This window comes from Arvicola amphibius, chromosome 7, assembly GCF_903992535.2.
Source record: "Arvicola amphibius chromosome 7, mArvAmp1.2, whole genome shotgun sequence".
Taxonomy (NCBI): Eukaryota; Metazoa; Chordata; class Mammalia; order Rodentia; family Cricetidae; genus Arvicola; species Arvicola amphibius.
Window position 1 is genome coordinate 94,094,333 of NC_052053.1, and position 17,296 is coordinate 94,111,628.

General features: G+C 50.9%; 1 protein-coding gene across 1 annotated transcript in view; it reads left to right on the forward strand.

Annotated features, from left to right (window-relative positions):
• Window positions 1-15,100, forward strand: part of Ltbp2 (latent transforming growth factor beta binding protein 2) — an 85,303-nt gene extending 70,203 nt beyond the window's left edge. Inside the window, exons 19-36 of the mRNA XM_038336584.1 lie at window positions 2,832-2,951; window positions 3,900-4,022; window positions 4,242-4,367; window positions 4,911-5,036; window positions 6,166-6,288; window positions 6,388-6,513; window positions 6,947-7,069; window positions 7,678-7,809; window positions 8,161-8,286; window positions 8,834-8,977; window positions 9,781-9,972; window positions 10,233-10,316; window positions 11,090-11,218; window positions 11,461-11,598; window positions 11,678-11,845; window positions 12,093-12,374; window positions 13,203-13,352; window positions 13,692-15,100. Of these exons, the coding sequence (XP_038192512.1) occupies window positions 2,832-2,951; window positions 3,900-4,022; window positions 4,242-4,367; window positions 4,911-5,036; window positions 6,166-6,288; window positions 6,388-6,513; window positions 6,947-7,069; window positions 7,678-7,809; window positions 8,161-8,286; window positions 8,834-8,977; window positions 9,781-9,972; window positions 10,233-10,316; window positions 11,090-11,218; window positions 11,461-11,598; window positions 11,678-11,845; window positions 12,093-12,374; window positions 13,203-13,352; window positions 13,692-13,843 (2,564 nt within the window). The 3' untranslated portion in view covers window positions 13,844-15,100. The remainder of the gene's footprint in view (window positions 1-2,831; window positions 2,952-3,899; window positions 4,023-4,241; window positions 4,368-4,910; window positions 5,037-6,165; window positions 6,289-6,387; window positions 6,514-6,946; window positions 7,070-7,677; window positions 7,810-8,160; window positions 8,287-8,833; window positions 8,978-9,780; window positions 9,973-10,232; window positions 10,317-11,089; window positions 11,219-11,460; window positions 11,599-11,677; window positions 11,846-12,092; window positions 12,375-13,202; window positions 13,353-13,691) is intronic.
• The last annotated feature ends 2,196 nt before the right edge of the window (window positions 15,101-17,296 follow it).

Here is a 17,296-nt window from a genome sequence, read left to right on the forward strand (position 1 = left end):
AAATCTCTCTGGCACCTTTAGTCTTCTTAGTGAAGTGTGTTAATATATAAACTCCCAGAGGGTGGACCATGTCTCTAGTTAGCATGTGCGTGGGCACCCAGAAAATGCTGGTTGATAAACAAATGAATTAACAAATAGATCTCCCCTTCCCCACAGGCAGCTAAAAGATGGGCTAGGATATTGCTAACCCGTCTCCTTGTAGACAGGTTTGGAACTGCCACTAACCTATCTGGAACCAGGTAAGACAGGATAATGTCTGATCTGTCCTACCTGGTTCCAGAGAGTCCTGGAAGTAAAGGTGAACTCGTGGACCTTGTAAAGGGGAGACCTTTCCCCAGTCCACTGCCAGGAAAGCAACGCCCCAGGAGATCTAAGCAGAGGGGGAACATCTGCAGGTGTAGAACAAACTGTCTTCACCCCAGGGCATCGCCTTCTCTCAGGGACCCCCTTAGTGCCCCTCCACCTAAAACTCAGGCCTAGGCATGATCCAAGCTGGAACCCATCCTCTTGTCCTGATTAGATCAATAGAAACAAGACAGCCTGGCAGAGTGAACACAGCTCTGATAGGTACCCTGCTAAGTGCCAGCTGGTCTCACTAAGCGCTTGTAAGAGAGCCTCATTGGGCATCACAGCACTATGCATTTAACCTCAGGACGACTTACAAAAAAGAAAAGGAAATGAACCAGGGGATGCCAAAACACTGAAAAGATCAGGTTTATACTAACCGTCTGCATTAAGGGCACAGGCTCCAGAGCAGACAGGTCTGGTATTAATGTTTCATGTTTGGAAATGGAAACTGGCACACTCCTCTCAGAGGACTGATCAGCTACCATACACAAGATGTGCAGAGCCACCTCAAGCACACTGTGAGGCCCCCTCTCTTTCATGTCCCAACTCCCCCACATCCACATCCTACTCTGGATGGCTCTGACCCATCAGGAGGAAAGCTTCTAGACAGACACCTCATCTGGGAGGTCGGGCTGAGTTCTTGGCTCTGGGCAGACACTCTGGGGCTGTTGAAAGAATGATGTAGTTTGTACGCTTCTCCGGGTTTCCATCAGTAACCACAGACCCTGCCCATCACCCCGGGAGCCAGTCAGTTTCCTCTCCCTTTCTTCTGTCTCCAACGAAGAAACTACTCTCTCCACGGAAACCCGAGGTCTCTGGTGAGAGACTGTGAGATTTGGACAGTGGCCCGTGCAACAGTCTCAATGACATTTCCATCATACCCAGGACTCTGGGTTCCCAGGGATGGAGAGTATGATTCTCCTTTACACTGTCAGGGCCTTGGCTGTCCCCCACTCTCACCCAAGGTCCCCTGAACTCTGGCTCCTGCCCATCACTCCCACTTTGTACTCTCACCAGGAACACAGGTGGGTCCCCCCACAGTGACTGGTCTCTGAAATCATGCCATGGTATCTTCCCAGAGTAAGAGTGGCAGACTCACACATCAGTCCTGCGTGACCTGTCCTTGAATGCCTCTAGTAGTCTCTTTAGAGCCTTACACTAAGAGGATAATGTGTATTATTTTAGGCACATTGTTTCTTCTTCTGGTCTGCAAACACATGTTGGGTGCCAGCTGTGTGTTAGCCATGGGCTGGGAATACAGCAATAATTAGTTCCCAAAACAAACCAGAATATTGGAATCTACCAAGGCATTCCATAACTTTAGGTTAAAGTTCAAACCCTTGACTAAGCAGAAGAATCTCTACCGGGTGACAAGCTCCACTTTAGCTACTGTGAGTTCCATGGAATAGCCTCAGGTTGTCTGGGGATGGAGTCCACTCCATCCAGAATCTTCCTCAGCCTCCTTTGATGAGCTTGTCAAATGGCGCAGTTCTAGCCACTCCCCATTCAGGAGAGGCTTCCCTGGCTCCGGGGACGGGGGAGGCTAAGGGGTGTTCTGGTCTTCTGACCTGTCTCTTTCTCTCCCTGACAGACTTCTCACATATTAACATCACTGTTATTCCCTGGGGCTCTGCTCTAAGAAGAAAGCTGGGCGAAGCATTGTAGTTCGCGTTAGGTTATGCTTCACTAACAACCAACCCCAAAATCAGCTATAGAGCACACAGTCAACCTTATAGCTCATCAGTGTCTTGTGTCTATCAAGAATCAGTTGAGAACTCTGACCCAGGCTTCCTTACTCTGGTACTAGACAAAAAGAATAGCCGAAGTCTGGACTATGCCCAGTCCCCAGGAAAGAAAGAAGACACTCAAGGGTTGCTTGTGATGAAATGCTTTGGTTCCTAAGTTACCTACGTCATATCCATGCATACCTCATTGGCTATCACTAATCTTTTGATGTCACCCAACCACAAGGGACCCAGAAACAAAAACATACAGTAACCCGAAAATGAAGATGTAAAGCTATTTTCTGAAGATGAGTGAGTTTCACATTTCCTAAATGCCCAACACGTCTTCCACAAATGCACCCCACACACGGCAGGTAGGGCAGACTCAGGGTCCTTTCCTCTCGGCAAATGCAATCTTCCTACCTTGCCTGATGTCACCAAGGGTGATATGAGGGACCATCCCAAAAGATCCTGTCTGAAACATGCAGTTCTCTGACTTCCTACAGCTAACAGTACCCACAGCCTACTGCAGCAACCTGGGCCCTCTTTCTGTTTTTAAGTCCTTTCGTTTATCTTTGTTCTAGGACTGTGTGTGGGAGGTGGATTGGGAGCACAGGGAAACTCATTTTTTCCTGGTGTTCAGATACGGAAATTGACATCCATTTCGCCATACAGGGCAGGGCCAAAGATTTGCAGACATGAAATACCCATGGGTTGTGGTTCTCGGAGATGACCAAGGGAGGGGCTCTTGTTTTCTAGATATTGATGAATGCCGTCACCCTGGTAGCTGCCCTGATGGGAGATGCGTCAACTCCCCTGGTTCCTACACGTGTGTAGCCTGTGAGGAGGGCTACATAGGCCAGAGCGGGAGCTGTGTAGGTAAGGACTGGTTGCCAAGGCACTGAGGGGGCTGTTTTGCCTTGAGATGGCTGGCTGAGCCCACAGACAGGGAGGGGAAGAGGTGGGCAGACAGCAGTGGCCTAGAGGACATTGTCCCCCATCATCCGCTTGGGTTCTCAGACAACACTGAGCATGACGTGGGTGTGCTTTGGTTATGGGACTCTGCCCTCTGAATCAGCTAGGGTGGGCCCCTCTGCTGGGGCTTAGCCACATCCGTTCTGAAGCTCTATCCCAAAGTTCCAGAAGCTTCTGTTGTTGGCTTCTGTGGACCGGGGTGTGAGAAGCTGAGTGGTGACAAGAGCCAGCCACCAGGCCCTCTGCTTTCCGACACTGAAGTTCTACAAAAGGACACTGAATAGCAGTGGCGCTTCTTGTTCCCAAACAGGAGTGCTCTTTCCCCTCAGCCCCCGCAGGGAACAAGGCCCAAGGCTCTGAAGCCAGGAGGGGCCATGCTTTGAATAGACGCTTTGAAGCTCATGAGAGGGCAGCTGGTTCCCAGGCCCTCAGGACAGCCACAGCCACCCAGGCATGGTCTGGCTTCTCTCCACACTGCCCACCCATGTACTGAAACTGTTTGTTGGGTGTAAAACATTAGGGTTTTTTTGGTGGCAGGTGAGAGACTAATGAGGAGCAGACTCACGATGGAGTGAATCTTGGATGCCTTATGTCTAGCATTCTAGGTGGCTTCATTTTCCAGGGCTAAGCAGGGTGTTCTATATGACTAAGGGGGGCTGAGGAGCACTAAGGAGGGTATGCTCTGCCTAGATGAAATCAAGGGGCAGAGCTGGGCAGTTTCCCAAGGCTGGCCTGCATTCCCTCTGAAGGCTGCGTCCATGGACTCATACTTGAGATGATCTAGACTTGCTAGGGCGGCAGGCAGTGCAAGGAAGAGAGGAGGCAGTGCCCCATCTTGGACTTTATCCACAGATGTGAACGAGTGTCTGACCTCTGGGATCTGTGCCCATGGAAGCTGTATCAACGTGGAAGGCTCCTTTAGATGCTCCTGTGAGCCGGGCTATGAGGTCACCCCGGACAAGAAGGGCTGCCAAGGTACAAAGATGTAGCACCAATTCTTCCTCAGACAAATGGAACCCGCAACATCTTCCCTCTGCCTGCCAGCCCCTGAAGCCACCCCTGAACTAGCCCTCCAGGCCTGAGGCCTCTCCTGCCCTTGCCACAATCTGACCTTTTAACCCTTCCTGCCCACCTATGAGTCTCTGGCGTGTCTGCTCTGCAGAATCCCATACAGAACTCAATGGCCTGTTTCAGATGTGGATGAGTGTGTCAGCCGAGCCTCATGCCCCACGGGCCTCTGCCTCAACACCGAAGGCTCTTACACCTGTTCAGTCTGTCAGAGTGGGTACTGGGTGAACGAAGCCGGCACTGCCTGTGAAGGTAACACAAGACAGATGGTGACAGGAGGGACAGAATACAGGCTTTCCTCCCTTTTAAAGAACATCGGTTTGTCCTCCAACCTCGGGCTGATCCTGGGGGTTAATCCTCCAGGTTAGGTTAGAGAGAACTCTGGGAGACATAGCCCCAAGAGAGCTTCTATTGCTATAACTTCCAAATTCAGAGAGGAGACAAATGGTCCCAGAGACAGGAGGGAATCTAAAGTGAGGTACAATAGTGCCTGCCTATGATCCCAGCCCTTGGGGTGGAAACAGAAGGATCCGGAGTTCAAGGCCAGCCTTAGCTCTACAGAGGGCAGCCTGAGCTACGTGACACTTTGTCTCAAAAGAGATAAGCTGGGGGTGGGGTTACCCATGGAGCTTTCTAGGAAGGAAGTGGGGAAGTGTATTATAGAATATGGCCAGGGTTTGTCCTTGTCTAGAGGTCCAGAGTGTTCTTCAAACCCAGAGGTAGGCAAGAGGTGTGAGGGAAGCTGTGGTAGGACTGCGCTCCTGGTTCCACGGCCACGGTTGTCTGTCTGCCTAGACCTGGACGAATGTGCCTTCCCCGGAGTCTGCCCCGCAGGAGTCTGCACCAACACTGTGGGCTCCTTCTCCTGCAGTGACTGTGAGCCGGGCTACCGGCCCAGTGCCCTGGGCAACACTTGTGAAGGTAAGAGACCCTCCCCCGCGAGGAGAGCACAAACGGAAGACAGTAGACCAACCTAGCCTTTACGAAAAGGAACAAGAGCTCCCCATTAAACCTAGGATGGGGGCTAGGGACACATATTCCTACCCCCTCCCCGAAAGCAGTCAGGAAAGTGGCTAGATACCCGGGTCTCACCGCCATGAAGGCACTGGTGCACGGGCTGTGGGGTCTCAGCAGCACCAAGGGTCAAGAGACACATGGCGTTTCTTGGGCCTTGGCCTAGACTCTTGAGACTCTGTTATGACAAGACTCTATAGCAGTGGTGCTCAAATTGGGGGTCAAACAACCCTTTCACAAGGGTTGCCTAAGAACGGCAGAAAACACATATATTTACATTACGATTCATACCAGTAGCAAAATTATAGTTATGAAGTAGCAATGAAAATAATTTTAAGGTTGGGGGTCACCACAACATGGGGAACTGTATTAAAGAGTCGCAGCATTAGGAAGGGTGAGAACCACTGCTCTAGGGTGGCTGTTGGTGCTTTGTAATGCCTATAATCCCAAAACTTGGGAAACCTTGTCAGGAAAACGAAAAGTCTAAGGCCAACAAAGCTACAGAGGGAGAGAGGGGTAGGGTGGGTGGAGGGCAGGTCAGATGTGATGACCCGGGCTTACAATCCTAGCACTCAGGAGGCAGAAAGAGGAGAGTCGGGAGCTAAGTTCATCTTTGGCTCCTTCTAGCCAGTGAGAGGCAAGGCCAGAGTTAGCTACACGAGATCCTATCTCAAATCAAATTCACGAACAAGCAGAAGGGAGTTTCTGTTACCTTCTCGGTTTCCCTGCATCTGTTTCCTTGGTTTCTTGCCCATTGCCGCTCAGCCAAGCCAGAGCAGGGAGGCTTTGGTTTCCCTAGGCCTGGACTACGGGGCATGAAGGAGCTCAACCAGATCTGGGCCAAATGGGAAGATCTGCTGCATCCTTCTCCCCATGGCTCTCTCATTAGCTTCTCCCAGGTACCTGGGAGAAGAGAGATAAACATAGCAGGTTCTGTCCCCCCAGGCAGGTGATAGGGCCTCTAGAGATGTTTCCCTTGGAACCTGTCCTTGGAAGGTGCCACCATCAGCTGCCTCCTCCCTGTGTGACCCTACAGATGTGGATGAGTGTGAAAGTCCCCAGCACAGCTGCCTCGGAGGCCAGTGCAAGAACACGGAAGGTTCCTACCAATGCCTCTGTCCCCAGGGCTTCCAGCTGGTCAATGGCACCATGTGTGAAGGTGAGCACCCCAAGTCTCCCCACCAGGAGCTGGGGACAGTGTGGATCTGCAAAGGTGAGGGCACCCTGGAGTCACTCCCATCTCATCTTGCCTCTGCAGACATGGACGAGTGTGCTGAGGAGGAGCACTGTGCTCCTCATGGCGAGTGCCTCAACAGCCAGGGGTCCTTCTTTTGCCTCTGTGCACCCGGTTTTGTCAGCGCTGAGGGGGGAACCAGATGCCAGGGTAAGACATCAGTGTGGTCGTGTCTAAGGTCCACCAGCACAGGAGTTAGAGGCTGTGTCCAGAGTCTTATCTGAACACCATTGCTGAAGTGAATCGTTTGCTCACGGCCTACCAAAGGAAGAGAAAATGGGAAGGCTGGGGAGATGGGAAAGATCCAGGTTTGTAAGGAAGGACTTGAGTCCGCAGGGTCCTCTCTGTGGTGCCTGTGGCCGCTGTGCATGCTCTCCAGAGTCTCAGTGTTACCCTTCTGCCAACGGAGCCCAGCACTAAAGCCTCCCCACAGCATGGCCTGGGCTGTCCCTTGATCTTCCTGCCTGGAGCTTCTCCTTGGATCTCCAATGGGCTTCTTGAGGTCCAAAGGAAGCGGCTTGGGGCTCAAACAAGCTCTAAAGAAACCCACGCTTGCATCTGCTGACTGGTGTCTCTCTCCTAGATGTTGACGAGTGTGCAGCCACAGACCCATGTCTGGGAGGGCATTGTGTCAACACAGAGGGCTCCTTCAACTGTCTGTGTGAGACCGGCTTCCAGCCCTCCCCAGACAGCGGAGAGTGCGTGGGTAAGGACTCTAAGGATTGGATGGGACCCTGCCTCACTTCTGCCCACCTCTGTCCCTCTGTGGTCCTTAGCTCCCTAGAACAAGGAACATAGCTTCCCAGGAAATACAGCATTTTCTACAGGATCCAAAGGATAATGCATTTATTGAGCTTCTGATGACGCAAGGACTGGCTTAACAAAGACAGAATCTTTGTGCCAGCAGAGAACACAAAGTAGTTTTAAAAGCCAAAAACATTCAGCAGATATTAAACACCTGCTATGTTCGATGTCTTTTGGTAAGACAGATGATTACAGATGATCTTGAAATTGAAAAAGGGAGACAAATATTGAAGGAAACTCCCTGAACTCCACTGTGGTGAAAATGGCAGAGTGCTCTGTTGGGGATCAGAGGGGAGGAGGCTTCCCAAATGGTGTCTAGTTCTCTTCCTAAATGCTCAGCCCTGCTGGGTCAGGGGGAACCCCCCTGAGTTAATCTCCTGGGGTGTGCTGAGCATGCTGATCTGAAGCTGACCTCAGAAGCTGTGGGCTCTGAGATGGTCAGGTCAGCAAGGTGGGGCCAGAATGGTGACCTCGCCACACATCTGCCCCCTCTCATGGTTCTGGGGACAGATATTGATGAGTGTGAGGACGAGGAAGACCCAGTGTGTGGAGCCTGGAGGTGTGAGAACAGCCCTGGTTCCTACCGCTGTGTTCTGGGCTGCCAGCCTGGCTTCTACATGGCCCCAACTGGAGACTGCATCGGTGAGTAGAACCGGGCGGTGGGGTGGGGTGAGGGGTGGGGGTGGTAAAGGAAGGAGGAAGGCTGAGGACATCTGGTTTTCCATGCATCCAACTAGAAACAGTTTCTCCCGCAGGTACCGTTTGAGCAGTTGTTTGTATATTTTTCATACAGCGAAGCTGACCCAAAAGTTGAAAAAGAATGTAGTCAAAGCTTTCTTGTGCTGGGCCCGGGGCGGGGTGGGGGGTTGTTTGTTTTGTTTTGTTTTGTTTTGTTTGTAAACCTTAGTGTTAATAGACCAGATACGTAAGTATTCCCAGCACACGAGCAAGCGAGCATGCATGCCCTCTACCCTAGTCTCCATCATCCCACAGACATAGATGAATGTGCCAATGACACTGTGTGTGGGAACCATGGCTACTGTGACAACACGGACGGTTCCTTCCGCTGCCTGTGTGACCAGGGCTTTGAGACCTCACCCTCAGGCTGGGAATGTGTTGGTGAGAAGCCTGCGGGCTACCCAAGGTCTGGGCTAGGAAAGGCCCTTGGGCCCTTCTCATTTCTACCAATTTCTTTCTTTCTTGAAAGGAAGTGACAGGGTCCTCTTCCAAACCACTCATGTTTACACGGCTCCATGACAGGACCCCAAAGGGTGGGCAAGGCAAGCTCAAGGGAGGGAGAATCCCCTCCAGCTGGCGCTGCTGCTGGGCTGGTAGGAGAACGGCCAATCCGGCCACATAAGGAGCAAGCACAAGAAGGAAGAGACCTCTGGCTCACTCAGTTCCCTGGAGAACTTGGGGGCTCAAGAGGTGCCCAGAGGAGGGCACTCTCTTCGTTCACGGTTAAAGCCACTTTCAGCAACTCTGTCCCGCTTTCCTTCCCATGCTCTCCGCCCACTGGTGCCCTCCCTGCTAATTCATACCCACCTTTGCTTCTTCCAAGCGAGTGTGGTTCTCCTGGGGGGCAGGATGAGAACCTGCTGGAATTGGGGGCAGGGTGCATTAGCTACCTCTTCTCTGTACACGAGGCTGTCCTTGTGCCTGGCAGACGTGAATGAGTGTGAACTCATGCTGGCGGTGTGTGGGGCTGCACTCTGTGAGAACGTGGAAGGCTCCTTCCTGTGCCTTTGCGCCAGCGACCTTGAGGAATACGACGCACAAGAAGGACGCTGTCGTCCTCGGGTGGCTGGAGGTGAGACCCTGGAGACTCAGGCCCCTTCACTTCCTGCCATTTTCCATGAGGACTCAGGCTTCCAAAAGTTCAACACTGATGTAGTGCCTGCCACTTAGTAGAGTTCTTTGGGCCCGTGCTGGGGGCATGGTTAGAAATGGATTGTGCAGGGGACATGAGTCTGAGTGCCACACATGCCAGCGCCTGCCAGACAACATTCCCCCTGAAGGTCTAGGATGACCTAGGGAAATTCGGAGTGCTTTGGCACTTACAGTAGCCCCCAAGGACCTCAGGTTGAGTTTAGTAGAGAGCCAGATTCCACCCAATCCTTGGATGAGTCTTTTGGATTAAGGAGACCTTGAAACTGAGCTAAGATGGACCCTACCCTCCCTTTTGCCACTCTACCTCAGGCTGGACCAGGACTCGGCTGGCTTCAATGACTTGGAAGAAAATCAAGGGGAACTTTGAAAGGGAAAATGGGGATAGGGGAGAAAGGTTTGGGGTCCCTGAGGAATAGAAGGTATGCTATGCCAGAGATGGATATTGCCCATGGGGGTTGTGGGCAAATAGTACGCTAGAAACATCAGGTGTTTGGGCATCAGAGCCCCATTTCACTCCATAATAACTTCTTAGATGTAACTTCTTAGGTGCGGTGTCTTTGTAGCAGGGGATGGTAACACTTAGCAAGTCCCAGGGATGCTAGGGTACTACATGAGATCATGTACCCCACAAGGCTCTATACAGACATTATATTTCACAGACCCACTTGACGGCAGGGATAGTGTCATGAACAGACACTAATAAGGGGCTTCTGTTACACACAGCTCAGAGAATCCCAGAGGTCCCAACAGGGGACCCAACTCCAGGCCTCATCCGCATGGAATGCTACTCTGAGAGTAATGGTGGCCCTTCCTGCTCTAGCATCCTGGGCTGGAACTCCACAAAGGCCGAGTGCTGCTGTACTCAGGGTGCCAGGTGGGGAAAAGCCTGTGACCCTTGCCCATCTGAGGGCTCAGGTAAGGCTTCAAGGGCTCCAAAGACCCTTTGGGTTGGTTTGCAGGGTGACACCTAACAGGGTAAAGGAGCCAGGGGTGATGACACATGCCTGTAACTCCGGCACTCGGGTGGCTGGAACAGAAAGGTCATGAGTCTGAGGCAGGTCTGAGCTACATAGCAAAGTTCCAGGCCAGCCTCTATCATATAATTAGACCCGTGAAAAAGTGGGGGTGGGGAGACATACCATTCCCTCTCTGAGCTTGGACGCCTTCCTACACAGTTGAATTCAGTGAACTCTGCCCCAGTGGTCAAGGCTACATCCCTGTGGAAGGAACCTGGACATTTGGACACACCATGTACACAGGTAATCAGTCTCCACACCCTCCCAGACTCCACTTGCCCCAGTAAACCCTGGCCTGGTTCTCAGTAAGGTCCCAGGAAATCTACACCCAGCCCTGGCTTCCACGTAGTTTCTTTCTTTTGGGCTCTGGGACATTTCTATCCCTGATATGTTTGGCTGGAAAGTTTTAACTAAGCTTCTTCACATGACCCTAAGCTCAGTTTCCCTGTGCCCTCAAATCTAGAGGGTGCACTGTGGTGTCTAACCTCACCTCTCCCATACCTGGACAGAGGGACAGAGCGAGGGTACTGCACTGCCACACAGGTTCCCCCCACCAAAACAGACACTTTGGGGAGCTCACTCTCATTGGACAGTTTCAGGTACTGGGCCCCTTGGTGCCTTATTCAGAAAGCTAGTCCCGAGAAGGAGATAATGGAAACAGAATGTGTGTATGTGTGCGTGTGCGTGTATGCGTGCGTGTGTGCGTGCGTGTGTGCATGTGTGTGTGTGTTGGTGGGAATAAAACCAATGACTTCATGTATGCAAGGCAGACACTGAACACCCCAGTCAAAAAAGCAGCTTTCCTCGAGTGCTTGCTATATACCAAGAACTACTGAAAGTACTTTATGGGTATTAGCATTTCTTAATCCTCATTACAAGAGGTTAAACAGTATTTTAGAGAAGCTAAGTCAAGAAGAACACAACTTACCCAACTCACTCCAAAAGCTGGATGTAGGCTCTAAGCTTCCCTTCCTGCCATGTCTTCCCTTCTCCTGCCTCACCCCGCCCTCCGTCAGATGCCGACGAGTGTGTCCTGTTCGGGTCTGCCCTCTGCCAGAATGGCCGATGCCTCAACACAGTGCCTGGCTACATCTGCCTGTGTAACCCTGGCTACCACTACGATGCCTCCAGCAGGAAGTGCCAGGGTGAGGACTCACAAGGGCCTGCTAATCCCCAGTCCCACTCTTGCTGGGAGTTCCCCCTCCTGGGAAAGATGCCCACTGCAGCAGGCGGGTCTGAGGTGAGGGGAGCTCTATGCTGTCAGATATTGTCTCTAGAGCGAGCCCTTCCGGGATGGGCATCTTCATGGGCCTCCCGAGGCAAATCCTTCCCTGAGCATTGCCTATCAAAGGTCACTGACCCACTGCACCTTTCCCTGACGCCACAGATCACAACGAATGCCAGGACGTGGTCTGTGAGAACGGGGAGTGCGTGAACACAGAAGGCTCCTTCCATTGTTTCTGCAGTCCCCCCCTCATCCTGGACCTTAGTGGCCAACGCTGTGTCAACAGTACCAGCAGCACAGGTGACTGGATGGGGGCGTGGGCACCGGGTGGCACAGGCCTGATCTGGGACTCACTTGCTTCTGGGGTCTGTGCCACCAGAGGACTTCCCTGACCATGACATCCACATGGACATCTGCTGGAAGAAAGTCACCAATGATGTGTGCAGCCACCCCTTGCGTGGGCACCGCACTACCTACACAGAATGCTGCTGCCAGGATGGCGAGGCCTGGAGCCAGCAGTGTGCCCTGTGCCCCCCCAGGAGCTCTGGTAAGAAGATGCTTGCCGGTCTGGGCGTAGCTCTGGGAAGGGGTGCTATCACCTTGGAAGGAGGAGGAGAGCAATTTGAACAGTGGCTTCGTCCTCCATCCCAATTGTTCAGGACAAAGAGAGGTACAAGTGTGGTCAGGAATCCCCACATGTTCTCGTCTTGGGCAAAGAGCCCAATGAACCAGTTCGCCAAGCTTTAGCTAGTGGGAGCTAAAGTCCGGCTCCCTTTCTCCTTCCTCCCCAACAGAAGTCTATGCTCAACTGTGCAATGTGGCTCGGATTGAGGCAGAGCGGGAAGCAGGGATCCACTTCCGGCCAGGCTATGAGTATGGCCCTGGCCCGGACGATCTGCCCTACAATCTCTATGGCCCAGATGGAGCCCCTTTCTACAATTACCTGGGCCCGGAGGACACCGTTCCCGAGCCTCCCTTCTCCAACATGGCCAGTGAGCTAGGAGACAACACACCCGTCCTGGAGCCTCCTTTGCAGCCCTCTGAACTCCAGCCTCACTATGTGGCCAGTCATCCGGGTACGTGTAGCAAAACTGGAGAAGAGATGGGCACTACCATTCCTTCATCCCCTCCATCTGCCTGTCAGTCATATTGCTGCTGGGGTGAAGATGGGGAAGGGGAAGGACACTGGTCATGGTCAGTCAAGACTTCACATTAAAAGGCTTGGGTCCAACACTGCCACAAGTGGCTATCACTCTAAACCTTCAGGAGAGTATGGCTTTCAGTTTCAGTGTCTTTCTTTTAGGATCCATCAACATGAGGACTAGAAAAATGGCTCAGTGATTAAGAGCACTGGCTGCTCTTCCAGAGGTCCTGAGTTCAATTCTCAGCAACCACAAGGTGGCTCACAGCCATCTAGAGTGGGATCTGATGCCCTCTATTGGCATAAAGTTGTACATGCGGTAGAACACTTGTATACATAAAATAAATAAGTAAATCTTTAAATCTTTATAAAGAAAGAAAAGACTAACTTTAAAAATGGGGAGTTGGTGGAGAGACGACTCAGAGGTTAAGAACATAGGCTGCTCTTCCAGAGGTCCTGAGTTCAATTCCCAGCAACCATATGATGGCTCGCAATCATCTATAATGAGATCTTGTGCCCTCTTCTGGTGTGCAGGCATATGTACAGGCAGAACATGAGTAAATTTGAGAGAGAGAGAGAGAGAGAGAGAGAGAGAGAGAGAGAGAGAGAGAGAGAGAGAGAGAGGAGAGAGAGAGAGATCCACCAACACAACCCACCCTTGGCACTCGACAGTGAAAACCTTTGTTCTAGAGGGTGCAGGTCCTAGTGAGAGACTGGGGTCTAAGCACAGGCCTCAGCATTATTCTTTCTGACCCTCTCTCAGAACCACTGGCCTCCTTCGAAGGACTTCAGGCTGAGGAATGTGGCATCCTGAATGGCTGTGAGAATGGCCGCTGTGTGCGCGTGCGGGAGGGCTACACTTGTGACTGCTTTGAAGGATTCCAGCTGGATGCAGCCCATATGGCCTGTGTGGGTAAGTTTGGAGCTGTGAGAATGACCCCTGCTGTAAGGCTGAACTTAGGAAAGCTTGGAAATACGCTGCTGCCCCCTAGTGGGCATGTGTCAAGGTAGTGATTGCAAAAACACCAAGGAGGGTTTAATGCTTCCTGGGAAAATCATTGGATGGATGGTCCCCAACAGAAAAGAAGCAGGGGCAAGAACTCATGGTCCTGGGTATGCTAAGAGGTGACTGCTTCTTGGTTTTTGTCCCTGAGCTGTCTGGTTTGGGTGTCACATCCAGGGTAGGGAGTAGGGGCTGGTGGTGGCTGGAAGGCCAGAGAGCCCCCTACAGCTTTCTTTGTTGCTTCCATAGATGTGAATGAGTGTGAAGACTTGAACGGACCTGCAGCACTCTGTGCACATGGCCACTGTGAGAACACAGAGGGTTCCTATCGCTGCCACTGCTCCCCAGGTTATGTGGCAGAGCCAGGCCCCCCACACTGTGCGGTCAAGGAGGAGAAGTGAGGGATTGCTGGTGGCAGCTATCTGGAAATGGCTTCAGTTGTAGGCTGGGAACTTAAGATGGCTTCCCTAGCTGGGAAAACATCGTGGCTGGGAAGACAAGGTGATGTCATCAGGCCAGGGCTCTGTAGTCAAGTTCTGCCAGCCTTGCCTGCTTTTTTTCAAAATCTCTTCCAGCTTAGTTCTGGTTGAGAGCTTCCGTCACTGCCTCTACGCCATTGCTTGGCTCAGACACCACAAATATTTTAATGCTTCAGCCACTGGCCATGAGACACAGCCTACCACCTGTCCTTGGGGCCTCGCTGGAGGACGTGCATCAGAAGAGTCCTCACCCACTCCCCCAGGCTGTGCAAAAGCTGCAGGCACCTCTTTCCAGCTGTGATCCACACATCATCCTGATGGTTCCATAACTGGAGCAGCGGCTATATCTGCCCTGGGAGGGCCCTTCACAATCTGTGGAGCCAGACAGGGTTTGGAAAAGTTTGGGGGACAGCTCCAACCCACCTCTCTGAACTACAACCACCAGTCAAGCTGGTGTGACCTCTTTTTGCCACATCTCCACCCTGTAGACAGTCTGTGGCCCCAGAAAAGGACCCGTTTCCCTCGTCTCAGAGGATGGAGACTAATTCTAACTTGCTGAGTTCAAGAAACACCAACGAAGAGGAATGAGCTGAGAAAGCAGCAAGAGAGAGCTTAAAACATGGGGAGCTGCTATGAAAGGAGGAGCCAGGATTTATACAAATCTACAAACACTGAGTAGCTTTGGGGAAATAAGTACTCAGAGCCACCTTAGAGCCACTATGCACCAGCAGTGAGGGCTGCCACAGGATACAGTGCCCATCTCCAAAGACCTTTATTAGATACATGCTCCCTTCAGGAACGAAATCTCTTCTGGGCTTTTGTGATTGATGGACTAACAACACAAGGTCTCTCTTTTAGTTGGTCTTGACTGAGGAAGCCAGATTTTCAATGTTGCTTATCCCCTCTACTCAGAAAGCCTTGCCTTTGTTCCCTTCAGGAAAAAATGAATATCTGGAATCCCTCTAAGAGATGCACTTCCATACAAGCTAGCTGGGAGTTCAGGAGCATGGTGGAATAAAGGAATGATCATCTGGACTTTCCTGTGCCTGTGTTTATTTCCTATTATACCAGCTTTACCGTGTTGGTTAGGTCTGAAGATTAGATTAGAAATGAGCCTGCAAGTGCTCCATGTCCAGTTCCCCCAGCCCCCAGGGACTGGGCTCCAGTGTAGGAGGCTCAATACTGTCCTAAGACAAGGCAGACTTGCTGCATTTCCCTGATTGGCAGTGATGTAACAAGGATGCATGTGACAGAAGACATGGAGAAGATTGCTACTTCTTAAATCTGCCCTGTCCTGCCTGCTGCTCTGGTCATCAGCTGCCATGTAACTTCAAACTGAATGCCTGCTGTATTTGAGTGTTGTAATGAGGGTTACACATAAATTTCATCTAATCATACAGCAACCTCATTCACTACTTTATTCCTATTTACAGGCAAGAAAACTGAGACACAGGAAGCTTAAATAATTTCCTTTAGGCCATCATCCCAGTTGAAGTGTCCTCAGCAGACAAAAATCAATGAAAATATTCTTTTGTTCCTAACAGAAATGCTGCTTAGTTGGGGATTTAGCTCAGTTGATAGAGTGTTCACCTGGGGTGCATAAGATCCTGGGGTTCTCTTCCTAATGCATCAGGAGATGGGGAAGAATAGTGAAGACACTTTTTAGAGATCGACTAAGGTGGAAGTTTGCTCAGACTGCTGGTGGCAAGGCTCTGGTGAAACAGGCACACTTGCGGCAACTGGGGGAGGCAGATGCTGCACAGCATCTGAAGAACACGTTATGGCTGGCTTTCTCAGGCACAAAGCTAGCTCTCTGACCCAGCAATTCCACTCCCAGGACTGTAACCTCAGATATACTCTCACTAAAGATGCCATCACGCACTGTTTGTAATAGCAGAAGATTCGAAACGATTGCTACGGTGTGCTCAAAAACAGATGGCGGGCTAAACACCCTGTCAAGAGAGAGGTCCTGACCGGATGGGGAGCAGGCTGTAGAACAGGGTGGAAGGTGAGCTGCTGTCTGTCTGAAGAGGGGAGTGGACCTCTCATGACCTCATCCTCACCACTCCACCTTACACCCACCCTTTGCCCTGCTGGCACTGTGCACTTGCTCTCAGAGCCCCCACCCCTTATGTCCCTGTTCAGCCTTCAGCCATGCTGCATGCACATACACATAGTGTCTTTTATTAAAAACAGAAATAATATAGTGTGCATGCTGTTCTGCTCTGCACAGTGCCCCCCCTTTTTTTGAGACAGGACTTTACCAAGTAGGCCGGGCTAGCCTAAAACCAACGACCCTCTTCTTCCTCCTTTGTGCTGGAACTCCAGGTATGGCCCACCACATCCAGCTACATTCTTGTTCTTCTATACTTGCTCCTAAAGAATTATCTCATGTGGCCTGGTGTTGGAGCACTCACCCCCACACCTACATTCGAAAAGTTGAGGCAAGAAGATTGGTAGAGCAAGGGCAGCCTGAACTACAAAACAAGACAAAATAATAAACAATAGTTGTATTCTATTTTATAGCTGTATACTATTCTATGGAACGGATAAACCAGAACTTTCTCAACTAGTCCCTCCTGGTGGACAATTCCATTGCCTACCTTTGTTCCTGATGCTATAGCAAGTACTCCTATACATGTGTTATTAAATGTTATATTTATGAGATTAAACTCCTGAAAACAATATGGCTTATGAGGAGAGTGACAGAGGGATAAATAAAATACTGAGTTTCTTTTTTTACTGTATTGCCCGCCTTTAAATTAGTAGATGTATTACCTCCTCAAGAAAAATAAAATATTTTTTTAAATACAGCTGCTGGCTAACCATTGCTTCAATGCCCTCTCCCTTTATATATTTATCTTTTGTTTTAATTAATCATTTTGAAATCTCTTTAGCAAATTTCCATCAAACAGCTCTATAGTGCTTTTATAGGGTGTGGGAGCCCACAGAAGTGGATCCATTCCACCCTGACCAAATGTCAGAGAATTCAAGCCTATTTCTGCTCATTCAAGGATATGACAGGATGTTTGACCCAGGGATTGACTGCCTACAGGATGCTCCATCTAAGGTATTGTTGTTGCATGTCCTGCCTAAACAACAGAATGCTTAATTCAGGATATAGTGGCTTGATGTTTCAGGTATTGAAGTGATGTGGGAGAGTCTTCTGTTTGAGTTGATTTCATTGGCTAATAAAGAAACTGCCTGGCCCATTTGATAGACCGCCCCTTAGGTGGGTGGAGTAGACAGAACAGGAAGAGGAAGTGAGGTAGAAGGATCAGTCAGATGCTACGCCTCTCCTAAGTTAGACAGACTGCTGTGCCTCTCCTCAGAGAGAGAAGCCAGACGAGATGAAGCTCCAGCCCAAGATGGACG